The sequence below is a fragment of the Haliotis cracherodii genome, unplaced genomic scaffold, assembly GCF_022045235.1.
Source record: "Haliotis cracherodii isolate W230 unplaced genomic scaffold, xgHalCrac1.p SCAF_4, whole genome shotgun sequence".
Taxonomy (NCBI): Eukaryota; Metazoa; Mollusca; class Gastropoda; order Lepetellida; family Haliotidae; genus Haliotis; species Haliotis cracherodii.
In genome coordinates, this window is record NW_027266297.1 from 20,440,948 (window position 1) to 20,456,493 (window position 15,546).

General features: G+C 42.9%; 1 protein-coding gene across 1 annotated transcript in view; it reads left to right on the forward strand.

Annotated features, from left to right (window-relative positions):
* The window catches only part of LOC139479729 (pumilio homolog 3-like), a 29,790-nt gene that overhangs the window by 9,211 nt on the left and 5,033 nt on the right, over positions 1-15,546 (forward strand). The window contains exons 4-16 of the mRNA XM_071262584.1: positions 764-887; positions 1,503-1,578; positions 4,217-4,310; positions 6,327-6,393; positions 7,822-7,891; positions 8,353-8,457; positions 9,169-9,272; positions 9,524-9,599; positions 10,678-10,776; positions 11,240-11,374; positions 12,335-12,477; positions 12,839-12,984; positions 13,784-13,948. Coding sequence (XP_071118685.1) covers positions 764-887; positions 1,503-1,578; positions 4,217-4,310; positions 6,327-6,393; positions 7,822-7,891; positions 8,353-8,457; positions 9,169-9,272; positions 9,524-9,599; positions 10,678-10,776; positions 11,240-11,374; positions 12,335-12,477; positions 12,839-12,984; positions 13,784-13,948 — 1,404 coding nt within the window. The remainder of the gene's footprint in view (positions 1-763; positions 888-1,502; positions 1,579-4,216; positions 4,311-6,326; positions 6,394-7,821; positions 7,892-8,352; positions 8,458-9,168; positions 9,273-9,523; positions 9,600-10,677; positions 10,777-11,239; positions 11,375-12,334; positions 12,478-12,838; positions 12,985-13,783; positions 13,949-15,546) is intronic.

Below are 15,546 nucleotides of genomic sequence, written 5' to 3' on the forward strand. Positions count from 1 at the left end.
TATAATACCGTGTGTGCTCTTGTGTAAATAATACTGTATGTGCTCTTGTGTATATAATACCGTGTGTGCTCTTGTGTAAATAATACTGTATGTGCTCTTGTGTATATAATACTGTGTGTGCTCTTGTGTAAATAATACTGTATGTGCTCTTGTCTACATAATACTGTGTGAGTGTTCTTGTCTACATAATACTGTGTGTGCTCTTGTCTACATAATACTGTGTGTGAGTGTGCTTCTATACATAATACTGTATGTGCTCTTGTGTATATAATACTGTGTGTGCTTTTGTGTAAATAATACTGTATGTGCTCTTGTGTATATAATACCGTGTGTGCTCTTGTGTAAATAATACTGTATGTGCTCTTGTCTACATAATACTGTGTGAGTGTTCTTGTGTTTATAATACTGTGTGTGAATTGTTTATGTACACGAAGCTCGAAAGGAGGAGAAATGCATAGTGTGAGATAGGATGCGTATATAAATACACAATTTTGTGTAAAATTTTCAAAAAATAGTCTTGTGACCTGACATCACTCTATTAAATGAAACATATTTGACAACTGTCTGTGTAATTTGCCTCTCTAGTTGGGTCAGTGTTGCTGTGCGTCTATAATGTGTTCGAGTGAATATACTTTTGTCAGCTTCTTGGTACCATCTATTATTGTGCAATTGTTGCTATAAGCACATGTTATGCTTTGTCAAGCTTTGCATTCACTTCAAGAGAGTACCAGCTTATACTTACTGCTGTTGTCTTGTGTTCAAGTTGCCATGAAGAAACCTAAGGAGAAAGATATGTCGTGGAAAGAGCGGAGACAACAGCGGAAGATGACTAAAAACAACTACGACCTAATTATTAAAGCCAAGAAGTTGTGGGAGGATATGCGAAGGTCAGCCCCAGATTGTATTCTTTTCGTGTGCATTCGTCAGCATGTTTTGTCCTACTTTAAGTGTACAAGTTTTCATCAGGGAGGATCTAAACACAATGCCATTTAGAAAGTGGTCAAATGTCACAAATGTTATATTTGGGATAACACATTCTTAGTGAAGTACGGGCGGTCGGGTAGCCTAGTGGTTAAAGTGTTAGCTCGTCATGCCGAAGACCTGGGTTCGATTCCCGACATGGGTAGAATGTGTGAAGCCCATTTCTGGTGTCTCTCGCCGTGATATTGCTGGAATATTGCTAAAAGCGGCGTAAAACCATACTCACTCACTCACTTAGTGAAGTACAGATTATTTTTTGGTAGGGGTGTGGGTGCTTAACCCCCCACCCCCCACCCCCTCAAAGTATGAGAATCCGTAATTTACTAAGAAAGTGTTATCCTGAATATTACATTTGTTAAGTAGGATCTGTTCATGGACTTGGTGGATAATCTTGATTGTCTTTCCAATTAACCTGTTTTGATACCAGAATTGATTGATATGACTGCTGGACGTTTGTTGTTATCCGTTTTCAAATCAAATATTCAGGATGCTCGCGTGATACTGTATGGTGTGTGTTACAGACATGCCCTGCCTGACGACCAGAGACAGAAGCTGTGCCAGGAGGTGTTCAACATGGTCAGGGGGAAAGTGCATGAGGTGAGTACTCCCCATTCTCTCGCTGACTCCCAACAGTGTCTGGGACACAACACCCCATGATACAGTGTGGTTGAAGAAGATGATTTTGTTTTTTTGTGTAACGCCGCACTCAGCAATATTCCAGCCATATGACAGCGACGGTCTGTAAAAAATCAGGTCTGGACCAGACAATTCAGTGATTGACATCGTGAGCATCAATCCACGCAATTGGGACCGATGACATGCATCAAGCAAGTCAACGAGTCTGTCCACCCGATCCCGTTAGTCGCCTCTTACAACAAACCTAGTCGCCTTTTACGGCAAGCATGGGTTGCTGAAGACCTATTCTACACCGGATCTTCATGGGTCAAGAAGATGAGCATGCGTTGCTTACAGTGTGTGGCTTTGCTGATGTGTGTTAAAAACTGTTATCTTACACCATGGTCATGATGCTGATGCTATCAACCACTGGCTTTCCTTGACAAGATTTTATTATTTGTACTGGAAACTTGAGTGTGTCATAAAGCAGCCTTTGCTCATGCACTCACTCTCATGGTTTTCTTTGTTGTTTAAACGCTGCACTCAGCAATATTCCCGCTATATGACGGCGATCTGTAAATAATCGAGTCTGGACCAGACAATCCAGTGATTGACATCATGAGCATCGGTCCAAGCAATTGGGAACTCATGGACTCCAGGGTGATCCTGTATCCAAGAGCTTACTGATATGGGGATCAGTGGATGGTTATGTATGGCTGGTATGAACATGGTGGCTTTTTGCGGGTGACAAAGAAACTCATGACCTGCCTGATAGTTTGTCAGGTAACTCAATGTTTTTTGGTTTATTTTGGTTGTAACGCCGCACTCAGCAATATTCCAGCTATATGACGGTGATCTGTAAATAATCGAGTCTGGACCAGACAATCCAGTGATTGACATCATGAGCATCGGTCCAAGCAATTGGGAACTCATGGACTCCAGGGTGATCCTGTATCCAAGAGCTTACTGATATGGGGATCAGTGGATGGTTATGTATGGCTGGTATGAACATGGTGGCTTTTTGCGGGTGACAAAGAAACTCATGACCTGCCTGATAGTTTGTCAGGTAACTCAATGTTTTTTGGTTTATTTTGGTTGTAACGCCGCACTCAGCAATATTCCAGCTATATGACGGTGGTCTGTAAATAATCGAGTCTGGACCAGACAATACAGTGACTGACATCGTGAGCATCAATCCACGCAATTGGGACCGATGACATGCATCAAGCAAGTCAACGAGTCTGACCACCCGATCCCGTTAGTCGCCTCTTACAACAAACCTAGTCGCCTTTTACGGCAAGCATGGGTTGCTGAAGACCTATTCTACACCGGATCTTCATGGGTCAAGAAGATGAGCATGCGTTGCTTACAGTGTGTGGCTTTGCTGATGTGTGTTAAAAACTGTTATCTTACACCATGGTCATGATGCTGATGCTATCAACCACTGGCTTTCCTTGACAAGATTTTATTATTTGTACTGGAAACTTGAGTGTGTCATAAAGCAGCCTTTGCTCATGCACTCACTCTCATGGTTTTCTTTGTTGTTTAAACGCTGCACTCAGCAATATTCCCGCTATATGACGGCGATCTGTAAATAATCGAGTCTGGACCAGACAATCCAGTGATTGACATCATGAGCATCGGTCCAAGCAATTGGGAACTCATGGACTCCAGGGTGATCCTGTATCCAAGAGCTTACTGATATGGGGATCAGTGGATGGTTATGTATGGCTGGTATGAACATGGTGGCTTTTTGCGGGTGACAAAGAAACTCATGACCTGCCTGATAGTTTGTCAGGTAACTCAATGTTTTTTGGTTTATTTTGGTTGTAACGCCGCACTCAGCAATATTCCAGCTATATGACGGTGGTCTGTAAATAATCGAGTCTGGACCAGACAATCCAGTGACTGACATCATGAGCATCGATAACATGCATCAGCCAAGTCAGCGGGCCTGACCTCCCGATCCCAATGAAACATGTGATTTTGTGATTTAACAAGTGGGTAACTTGGCACTGTGGTTGACAGCATGGACTGCTGCTTGCACTATTAACCTCTAGTTTGTTTTGTTTGAGTCTTTTTTCTGGCTTGGGGCGGTCGGGTAGCCTATTGGTTAAAGCGTTTGCTCATCACGCCAAAGACCCAGGTACGATTCCCGACATGGGTACAATGTGTGAAGCCCATTTCTGGTGTCCCCCGCTGTGATATTGCTGGAATATTGCTGGAATATTGCTAAAAGCGACATAAAACTATACTCACTCACTCACTCACAAGTTCTGGCTTATTTCAACACCTGTCACTCTCTCATGATGTGCCTGGTGGGGACCCATGTTATAGGTCCTCAACACTCGTTTGCTTGTTGAAGGCGGCGACTAAATTGGATTAGGTGATTGGTGACTTGGCTGATAGTGTGTCATCACACTCCAACCGTGTGGGATGTTGTCAGATCCAGACTGGATTATTTACTGACAGTCGTGATATGGCTGTAATATTGTTGAGTGCAGTATAAAACAACAAACAAATAAAGAAACAGACACATATATTGAAAATCACCTTGATGGGTCCTGGCCCAACTGATGATGGATGTGTACAACCTTGTGATGTCCTGGCTGTGTTACAGATGTCTATGGCCCACGATACAGCGCGTGTGGTCCAGTGTCTGGTGCAGTATGGCAACCCTGAACACAGGACAGCAGTCATGGAGGAGATCAAAGGTAAACAGCTGTAATACGCATGTCAAGGCTCCTGGTTATTTATTAGCCATAAGTATTTGCTCTCATGTTATTCACTTTGGGTATGGACCTCCTCCGTGGTGTAGTGGTAGAGCGTCCGCCCGGAGAGCGGAAGGTCCGGGGTTCGATCCCCGGCCGCGTCATACCATTAAAAGACGGTACTTGTTGTTACCCTGTCTGGTGCTCGGCATTAAGGGGCTAAAACAAGGACTGGTCGGCTCGGAGTCAGTATACTGTGTCTGAGTGGGATATTAGTGTTAAACTGTGGCATGGTATCTCAGTGAGCTTGCACTATAAATCGGCATCAGTCCGGACTAGTACAAGCAGCCACACAAACACACACACGTACATGCACGTTGCTATATAAGTGCAATAATCTTGGACGCGATGTTAAACCCCATTTCACCTCACTTTGGGTATTGGTAGTTTTTCTTTCGTAATCTATATGTGCTCACCGCCAGAAGAAGTGTGAGCCATAGAAACATCCACTAATACAGAGAAGTGTGTACGTTAAGAAGAGATGTTTCCATTGTAGACCACTTAATGACAAAACTAACAATCAGTCAAGTGGTACCAAGGTGTTTTTAATCTTATCACGATATGCTACATGTGATTTCCAAACTTTACACACGAGTCCTGCACAAGACAAATGGTGCATCTTGAGTCATGGATCTATGACGTCACATGTGATGTGTTCACGAGCAACCAACCAGTATGTTCGTTTGTGCATCGAACCAATCTTAGGTCTCTTGAATATGAGTAATTTTTCACATATTAACCAACATGTATGGTCATCGCGTATGGCATTCAAGTATATATTTACACACTTGGGTCCATTCTATTTGTATTTTTAAACCAATGAGTGAACCTTTTATAAACATATTTCTCCTTAAACAGACTTTATTTTACAATTGTCCATGTGATTCCCCAAGTGTGTCACAAATTGCATGAGTTCACACACAGTGATACTTGTCTTGGTTACCTTAAACGTGATAATATTTGGCGTTACTCACTCAAATAGAGTTCATGTATACGTGATGTCTGTATTCGATAGGTAATGTACCGGGTAGGTAAAGATTTATAAAGACATACATGAACACAATCTAAAAAGCTACATTTGGTAATAACACACAGTGTCATTAGACTATTGGATTTTTAAAATCTATCCATGCATATTTTGATGCAAACAACTCTAAATTAATTGGGTTATGGTGGGTATTTTAAGCTAATATTCAGCTTGTCTGGAGGTGTTATAAGTAAGGGTGTTCGGTATTATCGATATGTCGGTAAATTGAAGTTCATTCTTTCCACAGTACATATCACAATATCATTTTTTTATGCTCAATATATTGGGTTATTTTAAATAGCGATTTTTATCATGTTTTTAATGTTATATACTTGCAAAATGCCTTCGCCGCCCCGGAGCATGCATCAGGACCCAAAGATGGCTGTGTATTTATTGACTGAGTAAACATTATGTTGTTTTGTTCCATTTTATTATTATGAACTTCAATTCATACCTTATTGCTTCTGAATTCAAAATTTAGAATTATACAATATGTAGTGACATGTATCGCAATACATCCTTGTGCATCGCAAAATATTGTGAAACACTTTAAACCCCAAATACCCATCCCTATTGATAAGTATAACAAAGTTTGCACACATTGAGTAAACCCGGGATGTGAGTTGAGTTGTGCACTTAGATCAGCAAAACTGTACTTAATTACCGGTCTCCACACTGGTCCACACTGGGTATATGTATGTCATTAGTGTTGTATATCAGTGTTTGGAGTTTGTAGGTGTGAGGAGCTCTGACTAGAAGTCACATGACCGAAGTAAACATGGAAGTGTGCTATTTTTAGAGTGTGTGTGTTTGCATGAATATTATCAGGTTCTATTAAATGGAATGTAGGTCAGATTCTTCCTTGTTACTTGACATGTAATACAAGAAACAGTTTTAATGTATTATGTATTTCTGTTTGTATTCTGTTACAGATGACATAGTTTCAATGTGCAAGTCAAAGTATGCCAAGTTTGTGATCAGGAAAATATTGAAATATGGGTAAGTAATTGTACAGTCTGCCTATGCAATGCTTAGGTATAACTCGTTGTTGTCCTGGGAGCAAGTGTGTCCTAGTTGACAAAGGCACCACAATTCACTGCGCAGACTTGTGTCTTGTAGGTATGCAGGAACCTGTGGTCGTGGGTTGAAATCCTGGTTTGCCCTAATTATATTACCATACCCGTGCAGGCGGGTTTCACTAAAGTGGTATCATTTGGAGACCTGAATCACTTTAGGCTTTCCTCCCACATCAGGCTGACGTACTGTGATATAACTGAAATATTGTTCAAAGCAGACACGTGAAGATCTGGGATAGAATAGGTCTTGAGAACCCATGCTTGCCGTAAAAGGCGACTGTGCTTGTCGTAAGAGGTGACTAATGGGATCGGGTGGTCAGACTCGCTGACTTGGTTGATGCATGTCATTGTATCCCAATTGCGTGGATCGACACTTGTGATATCAATCACTGGATTGTCTGGTCCAGACTCGATTATTTACAGACCGCCATCATGTCCCTGAAACATTACTGGGTGCTGCATTAAACAACACATAACAACAGACCTGTGAAGATCCGGGGTAGAATAGATCTTCAGCAACCCATGCTTGCTGGAAAAGGCGACTGTGCTTATCGTAAGAGGCGACTAATGGGATCGGGTGGTCAGGCTCGCTGACTTGGTTGATGCATGTCATCGTATCCCAATAGCGTGGATCAATGCTCATGATATCAATCACAAGATTGTCTGGTCAAGACTTGATTATCTACAGACAGCCGTCATGTCCCTGGAATATTACTGAGTGCGGCATTAAACAACACATACCAACTTTTGTTAAGACTAATCTCCATGATAGCTGTCCATTAGGGGATGTGGGGGCACGGGTGGTTCAGTCGTCTAAGGTGCCGCGATTCGCTGTGCAGAGTTGCATCCCTTCGGCACGCCAGAAACCTATGATTGTGGGTTCGAATCCCAGTTCACCCCGATTATGTTTCTAGGTTTGTCAGCACCATACCAGTGCTTGTGGGTTTCACCGAAGTGGTAAACGTCTGAGACCTGCATCACTTCGGGCTTTCCTCCCACATTAAGCTGACAGGCCGCAATATAACTGGAATACTGTTAAAAGCGGCTTTAAACCCAACTCACTCACTCATTAGGGGATGTCGATACATTAAATGCCTCTGAAGTGAAGACATCAGTGTTCAGGTTCCACAGAGTATCCGTAGTGCTGCAACTATCATATATATGTGGACATAGACTAATGATAGTTTAACTTCAGGTGGCTCTGTTATTTTCACATGAACCTTCTCTGTGTGATTGTAAATGAGTCTATCCTTTGACAATTCTACATTTAGTTGAGTATGTTTATTATTTCTTTTTGGAGAGATGTATACAATGTAAATTCCTTGCAATAATGTAAATTTTTCCTCTTCAGCTCTAAACAGCAGCGCAACTTTATGTTCAAGACGTTCCATGGCAATGTTCGGAAGTTGATAAGGCACAGAGTAAGTTTCCGTCTCTTTGCCATCGGTCTCCAGCTTTCTCTAATCATGATCCTTGCTTGTAGGTTTCTTGAAAAAGGTACAACATTTTGTCTGTCCTGGTGAACACTGTAATATACATGATATAACAAAGACACACATCACAGGAATATCAAGTTAGTTACAAACTGACAACTCTTTCCACTGTATATTCAAAATAATCATTGTGATCATGTGAAAACAAATAATTGGGTAATGAAAAGAAATTCAACAAATATCAGGCTAGAACCACATAAACAAATTTTTTGAATAGATGTTAATTAATGAGGTTGTTAGGATCTGTACCTGAAAATAGAACCGCTTAACCTATAATATCCCTCTCCCAAAGTTTCACATCATACAGTGTATTGATAATTGTATTGTATTACAATACAAGACATTTTTATGTTGTACATGTTGTATCAATGTATTTGTACTTTGTGTAGGAAGCAGTGGAAATCTTGGAATTTGCCTACAACGAGTACGCTAACGCTCCTCAGCGCTTGTCTATGATGGAGGAGTTCTATGGACCAAGTTTTACTTTGTTCAAGGTGTGAGGAGAAGATGTTTGTGTCAAAAATATTTGAATCGCCCATACTGTCACTTGATCTCATTTTTAGTAGATATGAGTGTTATTGTATGAAAATTTAATGGCAAAAGTCTTTTTGTTTGACTCTGGCTTCGCACTTGTGGCTTAAGTCACAGACCTTTATAGTAGCACAATTCTCACTTCAATAAAACTCTATTTTGATTACCGATATGCACATAGATTCTTGACCCAGAACCAATAGCTTTGATCTGTATAATGTCTATTTATGATCTGTGTATATGATTTATCTGTATAGTCATGATATTCTGTTTACAAAGGTGGGGGCACGGGTGGCCTAGTTGTCTAAGGTGCCGCAATTCACTGTGCAGAAACCTAAGATTGTGGGTTCGAATCCTGGTTTACCTGATTATTTCTAGGTTTATCAGCACCAGACTCTGCTCATATGTTTCACCGAAGTGGTCAATGTCTTAAACCTGCATTACTTCATGCTTTCCTTCCTCGTTAAGCTGACACGCCATGATATAACTGAAATACTGTTCAAAATGGTGTTGAACCCAACTCACTCACTCACTTTTTACAAAGGTGTTGTGTGAATAGTATCCTGTTGAAGTATTTGATTGGTGCTTGACAAGTGATGGTCAGGAGAGCGATGTTTGTGTTTGGCTACTGGCTATAACCACATTCTGACTGACTGAGTATGTTCCCCCGACAGAATCACGACACCAAGTCCCTGGAACAGATCATGCTGGAGCAGCCGGACAAGAAGGACATGATCCTCAGCAACATGAAGGAGGCTCTCCTGCCCCTCATTGACAAGTATGTGTAGCTTACCCATTCTCACTAGAATCAGGAAGAACTTTAAGAATGTACAGAAGTGTGTTGGATGTTGGAAGAGTTTTGATCTTTATTACTATCTCTCCATCATCCATTACTTTTGTTTTTTTAATTTGCAAACCTATTTATAGGAACAACTTGAACTAATGTATCAAAAAAGGAGTGCGGAGACATCTGTTTTTATGAGTAAAAAACCTTCTAGTTAAAGATTTGATATTGTTGTCTTTCAACAGGGATATATTGGCTCACTCCATGGTGCACAAGATCTTCCATGATTTCTTCCACTATGCCACTGACAAGATGAGATCGGTAAGTTCAGTGTAAAGGTTATCCTCCCGACTCAATCTTGTCCACTAGTCTATATCAAAGTCTAGTTGTCATTTTAAGCCTACTTTTCTTTGCTGAAATATGAGTGGACAACAGCACATATTGATAGTCCAATCAGGGAACTTTTACAAAATCAACATTTGTGTTCCGAAAACGTTGTCGCTGCTATGGCCACGGCCATCGCTTGTCGAATTTGAATTGAAATTATTCCAAAAATTACAAAAAAAACCCCAAATATTTTCGAAGTGGTTCAAAGTTTTCATTCAACTTTCCCAGATACTTTTATTGTATGTGAATGTAAACTTGAATACCTTTTTGACTCTTGAAAAGACTGAATGCTTATCGCAGTGAGATCCAGTGTTATTTTTGGATAACCACCTCCATCTTTGTGAAGCCAATCGAAATAGGAACAGCGATCTGATTGGATATTCTTCACAAGGGACACAACTAGTGTTCTACATGGGTTGGTGTCATGAGAAGTAGGCCTGAAATGCCATGTGTGGAAACTAGACTCTCTCTGGCAGTTGGGCAGTGGTTAAAGCAATGTTTCAACATACTGAAGACTTATGTTTGCTTTCCCAGTGTGTAAAGCCTGTTATTGGTGTCTGCCACTGTGATGTGGCTGGAATATTGTTAAAAGCAGAGTAGAATACTTATCACTCACTGTTTATGGGCGATGGGGTAGCCTAGTGGTTAAAAGCATTTGCTTGTCATGCCTGAAGACCTGGGTTCGATTCCCCACATAGGTAAAATGCGAAGCCCATTTCTGGTGTCCCCCGCTGTGATATTGCTGGAATATTGCTACAACATGTGTTTTCACTCTCACTCACTCACTCACTCACTCACTTACTCACCCACCCACCCACCCACCCACTCAGGTCACTCACTCACTCACTCACTCACTCACTCACCCACCCACTCAGGTCTTACACATTGTCTTCAAATCATCAGGACTGTGGTCAGAAATAATCATTGGTAGACGTATAAAATCTGAACTGTCAATTCAACAGTTAAAGCTAACTTATACACACCAAGTGATGATGTTACCTTTTTTCCCCAGGAAATGATTGAGTGTCTCCGTGAACAACTGATCACGATGATACACACGCGGGATGGGTCAAGGGTCGCCATGTACTGCATCTGGTTTGGCACTGTCAAGGTCAGTACTGTTCCAACATGTTTTATTGAGTACAAATGAATCATTGCTTTTATATCACTGTGATTGGCTGCAAGATTGATGATGCAAATGTTTGAACTCAATTCAAATTGTTGTTTTGATGTTAACAAGACCATAACAGGGCCCCATTCCACAAAGTGATCTTAGTGCTAAGTTGATCGTAACTCCCATTCTTTAACACTGACTTAAGACAATCGTAGCGCTAAGATCGCTTTGTGGAATGGGGCCCTGGATTCAGGTTTCTTCATGACACCCAGTTACAACATACTATGTTTGAAAATGTGTTTAATTCTGTGACGAATGAGTCAAGGTTAATTTGTTCCCCCCAAATTTGGTCTATGTTTGAATGTGTTATTGACTTATGCAATAAACAAAATTCACACTCTCTCATTAACTAGGTTAGGAAATGTATGGCACATTACCAATGTATGTCTTCTCTGTTCAGGACCGGAAGGTGATTCTGAAGAGTCTCAAGACTCACATCTCACGTATCAGCCAGGACGAATATGGTCACATGGTCTTGCTGGCGATCTTCGACGTCGTGGATGACACAAAGTTTGTCTCCAAGGTCATTCTAGAGGTCAGTACATATGTTACATATTCTACCTGTATATATATGTATCTATACACTCACCATATACCTGTATCGCAGTTTATTGCAATACAATATTGTTGCCAATACAAAGCCCTAGTTATATTCCTGTGTTTCCAGTACTTCCAACAAGTGGTGGGATGATGGACCCTTTTCATTTGTGCAAATACAGTTCCACCCAGTGTCCATGGCCACTTTACATTTGTGCAAATACAGCTCAACCCAGTGGCCATGGCCTCTTTACATTTGTGTAAATACTGCTCCACCCAGTGTCCCTAGCCTCTTTACATTTGTGTAAATACTGCTTCACCCAGTGTCCCTGGCCTCTTTACATTTGTGTAAATACAGCTCCACCCAGAGTCAATGGCCTCTTTACATTTGTGTAAATACAGCTCTACCCAGTGTCCATGACCTCTTTACATTAGTCTATATACAGCTCCACCCAGTGTCCATGGCCTCTTTACATTTGTGTAAATACTGCTTCACCCAGTGTCCCTGGCCTCTTTACATTTGTGTAAATACAGCTCTACCCAGTGTCAATGGCCTCTTTACATTTGTGTAAATACAGCTCCACCCAGTGTCCATGGCCTCTTTACATTTGTGTAAATACTGCTCCACCCAGTGTCCCTGGCCTCTTTACATTTGTGTAAATACAGCTCTACCCAGAGTCCATGGCCTCTTTACATTTGTGTAAATACTGCTTCACCCAGTGTCCCTGGCCTCTTTACATTTGTGTAAATACAGCTCCACCCAGAGTCAATGGCCTCTTTACATTTGTGTAAATACAGCTCCACCCTGTGTCCCTGGCCTCTTTACATTTGTGTAAATACAGCTCCACCCAGTGTCCATGGCCTCTTTACATTTGTGTAAATACAGCTCCACCCAGTGTCCATGGCCTCCTTTCATAGGGTCAATGGCAGTATGTTACTGTACGTCTGTGTGTTGCAGGAGATGCTGAAGAGTTTGAGCCTGGTGGCGGAGAACCAGTACGGCCGTAAGGTGCTGCTGTACCTGCTGTCTCCGCGGGACCCCCTCCACTTCCACCCTGACATCGTGCACATCCTGCAGCGGGGGGACGCCAACACCACCAGGTCAGCCACCGTCACCTCTTAACAGCTTCATGGAGCGGACAATACATTAGATAGAAAAAAGAAATCCAACAGCAATTTTGTACATGTGACATGTTCCCAGGGTAGTAGATATGTGATGATGACCTAGGTTCGATTTCCCACATGGGAATAATGTGTTAAGCTTTTTTTGTGGTATCTTCTGCTCTGAAATTGCTGGAATAATACTGAAAGGGCAGAACCATACACACGTACATGATTGTAGAATTATTTGTAGTTATTAGAGCTGTGACATAGTACTTTTGCATTCCATAACTTCAGGAGATTTGATTGATCTTTTCTAGTAGTAAGTACATTAAGTATTGTAATATGCTTTGTATTCCAGTAAGAAAGATGGTCACACGCGTCATCGGGAGTTGCTGGGTTTTGTGTCCAAACCCCTGCTGCAGTACATCGTTGACAACGCTGCAAACCTCGCCATCAACAACGCCGCGCTGCTGCTGATACTGGGCATCATCACACATGCTAAAGGTAGGCCAGGGTCGTTGGCGCCGAACCACCTCACGCCTAGCATTGGCCCTGATTCAGGGATGTGAAATCTCTGCGGAAACGCGGAAAATCACATTTTTTTAAAACAATAGTCCTCGGAAAAAATCATATTCCGCGTAAAAATATAATCAGATTTGGAAAAAAACAAAACCCCAAAAATGTTATCGAAAACGGGACAACCGGCCAGGATTGTCCTGTTTTCGATCAGAGCTTTTAGCATCATAGGTTTTTGGACATCATGCGTTTGCTATCACGAACATTGCACCCTTGTGACAGTTGTCCTTGTGTCTGCGGGATGGGGGATGAAGTTTATGGCAGTATTGCAACCAGACCTGGCGGGTTTCCAGATGTGCTGAAGCTATGCCCGATTTTTTAAAAGTACTGTTTTAACTTTTTAACTTTTAAATTTTACTGCATCTGCCATCTTTGTTTATTTGACTTTTGCCATTGACTTCTTACATTGCTTGGTGTGAATGTTGTACAAACTGCCCGAAATTTCTTAAAATGCAGTCAATGAGACTTTTCCTCTTTTTTCCGGAAAACCTGCTCACATCCCTGATGATTCTAGGTTTGTCAGGACCATACCCAAGCTCCTGGGATTTTCCACTGTAGTAAACATCTGCAGCACTTTGGACTTTCCTCCCATTAAGCTGACATGCTGCGATATGACATTCCTGGGATGCTGTCTGAATTGCTATCAGATGATAAATAAACTTTTGACGTTAATATTTTTCAGACACTTTCTGTTTTGATGACAGATTCTAATGTCCTCTGTTGCCAGGAGACCCCTCGGATGCTATGACAGCCATTGCTAACATCGCTGCCCAGCCGTTCTCCGCGTCCAAGGGAGAGAACCAGCATATGGTGGAGCACCCTGCCGGCCACCTGACACTCAAGAGGCTGATCCTCAACGACAAGGAGCGGAGCACGGAGGATGAGTCAGCAGGTGGGTGGTACATTCTCTCGTGTAATGTTGCTGGCTATATGGTGTCCCGTGATGCGGTGTTCTCCATCATGAGGTGCCTTCCCCTGTGTGATGTTGCTGGTTACGTGATGTCCCATGACGTGGTGTTCTCCATCATGAGGTGCCTTCCCCTGTGTGATGTTGCTGGTTACGTGGTGTCCCATGACGTGGTGTTCTCCATCATGAGGTGCCTTCCCTCTCGTGTGATGCTGCTGGTTACATGGTGTCCCACAATCTAGTGCCTTCCCTTTCGTGTGATGCTGCTGGTTACATGGTGTCCCACAATCTGGTGCCTTCCCTCTTGTGTGATGTTGCTGGTTACATGGTGTCCCACAATCTGGTGCCTTCCCTCTCGTGTGATGTTGCTGGTTACATGGTGGCCCATGACATGGTGTTCTCCATCATGAGGTGCCTTCCCTCTCGTGTGATGTTGCTGGTTACATGGTGGCCCATGACATGGTGTTCTCCATCATGAGGTGCCTTCCCTCTCGTGTGATGTTGCTGGTTACATGGTGGCCCATGACATGGTGTTCTCCATCATGAGGTGCCTTCCCTCTCGTGTGATGTTGCTGGTTACATGGTGGCCCATGACATGGTGTTCTCCATCATGAGGTGCCTTCCCTCTCGTGTGATGTTGCTGGTTACATGGTGGCCCATGACATGGTGTTCTCCATCATGAGGTGCCTTCCCTCTCGTGTGATGCTGCTGGCTATATGGTGGCCCATGACGTGGTGCTCTCCATCATGAGGTGCCTTCCCTCTCGTGTGATGTTGCTGGTTACATGGTGGCCCATGACGTGGTGTTCTCCATCATGAGGTGCCTTCCCTCTCGTGTGGGGGGCATGGGTGGCCCAGTCGTCTAAGGCGCCGCGATTCGTTGTGCAGAATTGCGTCCCCTGGACACGCCAGAAACCTATGATTGTGGGTTCAAATCCCGGTTCACCCCGATTATATTTCTAGGTTTGTCAGCACCATACCCGTGCTTGTGGGTTTCACCGAAGTGGTAAACGTCGGAGATCTGCATCACTTAGGGCTTTCCTCCCACATTAAGCTGACACGCTGTGATATAACTGGAATACTGTTAAAAGCGGCGTAAAACCCAACTCACTCACTCACTCACTCACTCCCTCTCGTGTGATGTTGCTGGTTACGTGGTGGCCCATGACGTGGTGTTCTCCATCATGAGGTGCCTTCCCTCTTGTGTGATGTTGCTGGCTCTATGGTGTCCCGTGATGCGTTGTACTCTGTCATGTGGTGCCTTCCCTCGTGTGGCGTTGCTGGCTATATGGTGTCCCGTGATGCGTTGTACTCTGTCATGTGGTGCCTTCCCTTGTGTGGCGTTGCTGGCTATATGGTGTCCCGTGATGCGTTGTACTCTGTCATGTGGTGCCTTCCCTTGTGTGGCATTGCTGGCTATATGGTGTCCCGTGATGCGTTGTACTCTGTCATGTGGTGCCTTCCCTCGTGTGGGTTGCTGGCTATATGGTGTCCCGTGATGCGTTGTACTCTGTCATGTGGTGCCTTCCCTCTCGTGTGATGTTGCTGGCTCTATGGTGTCCCGTGATGCGTTGTACTCTGTCG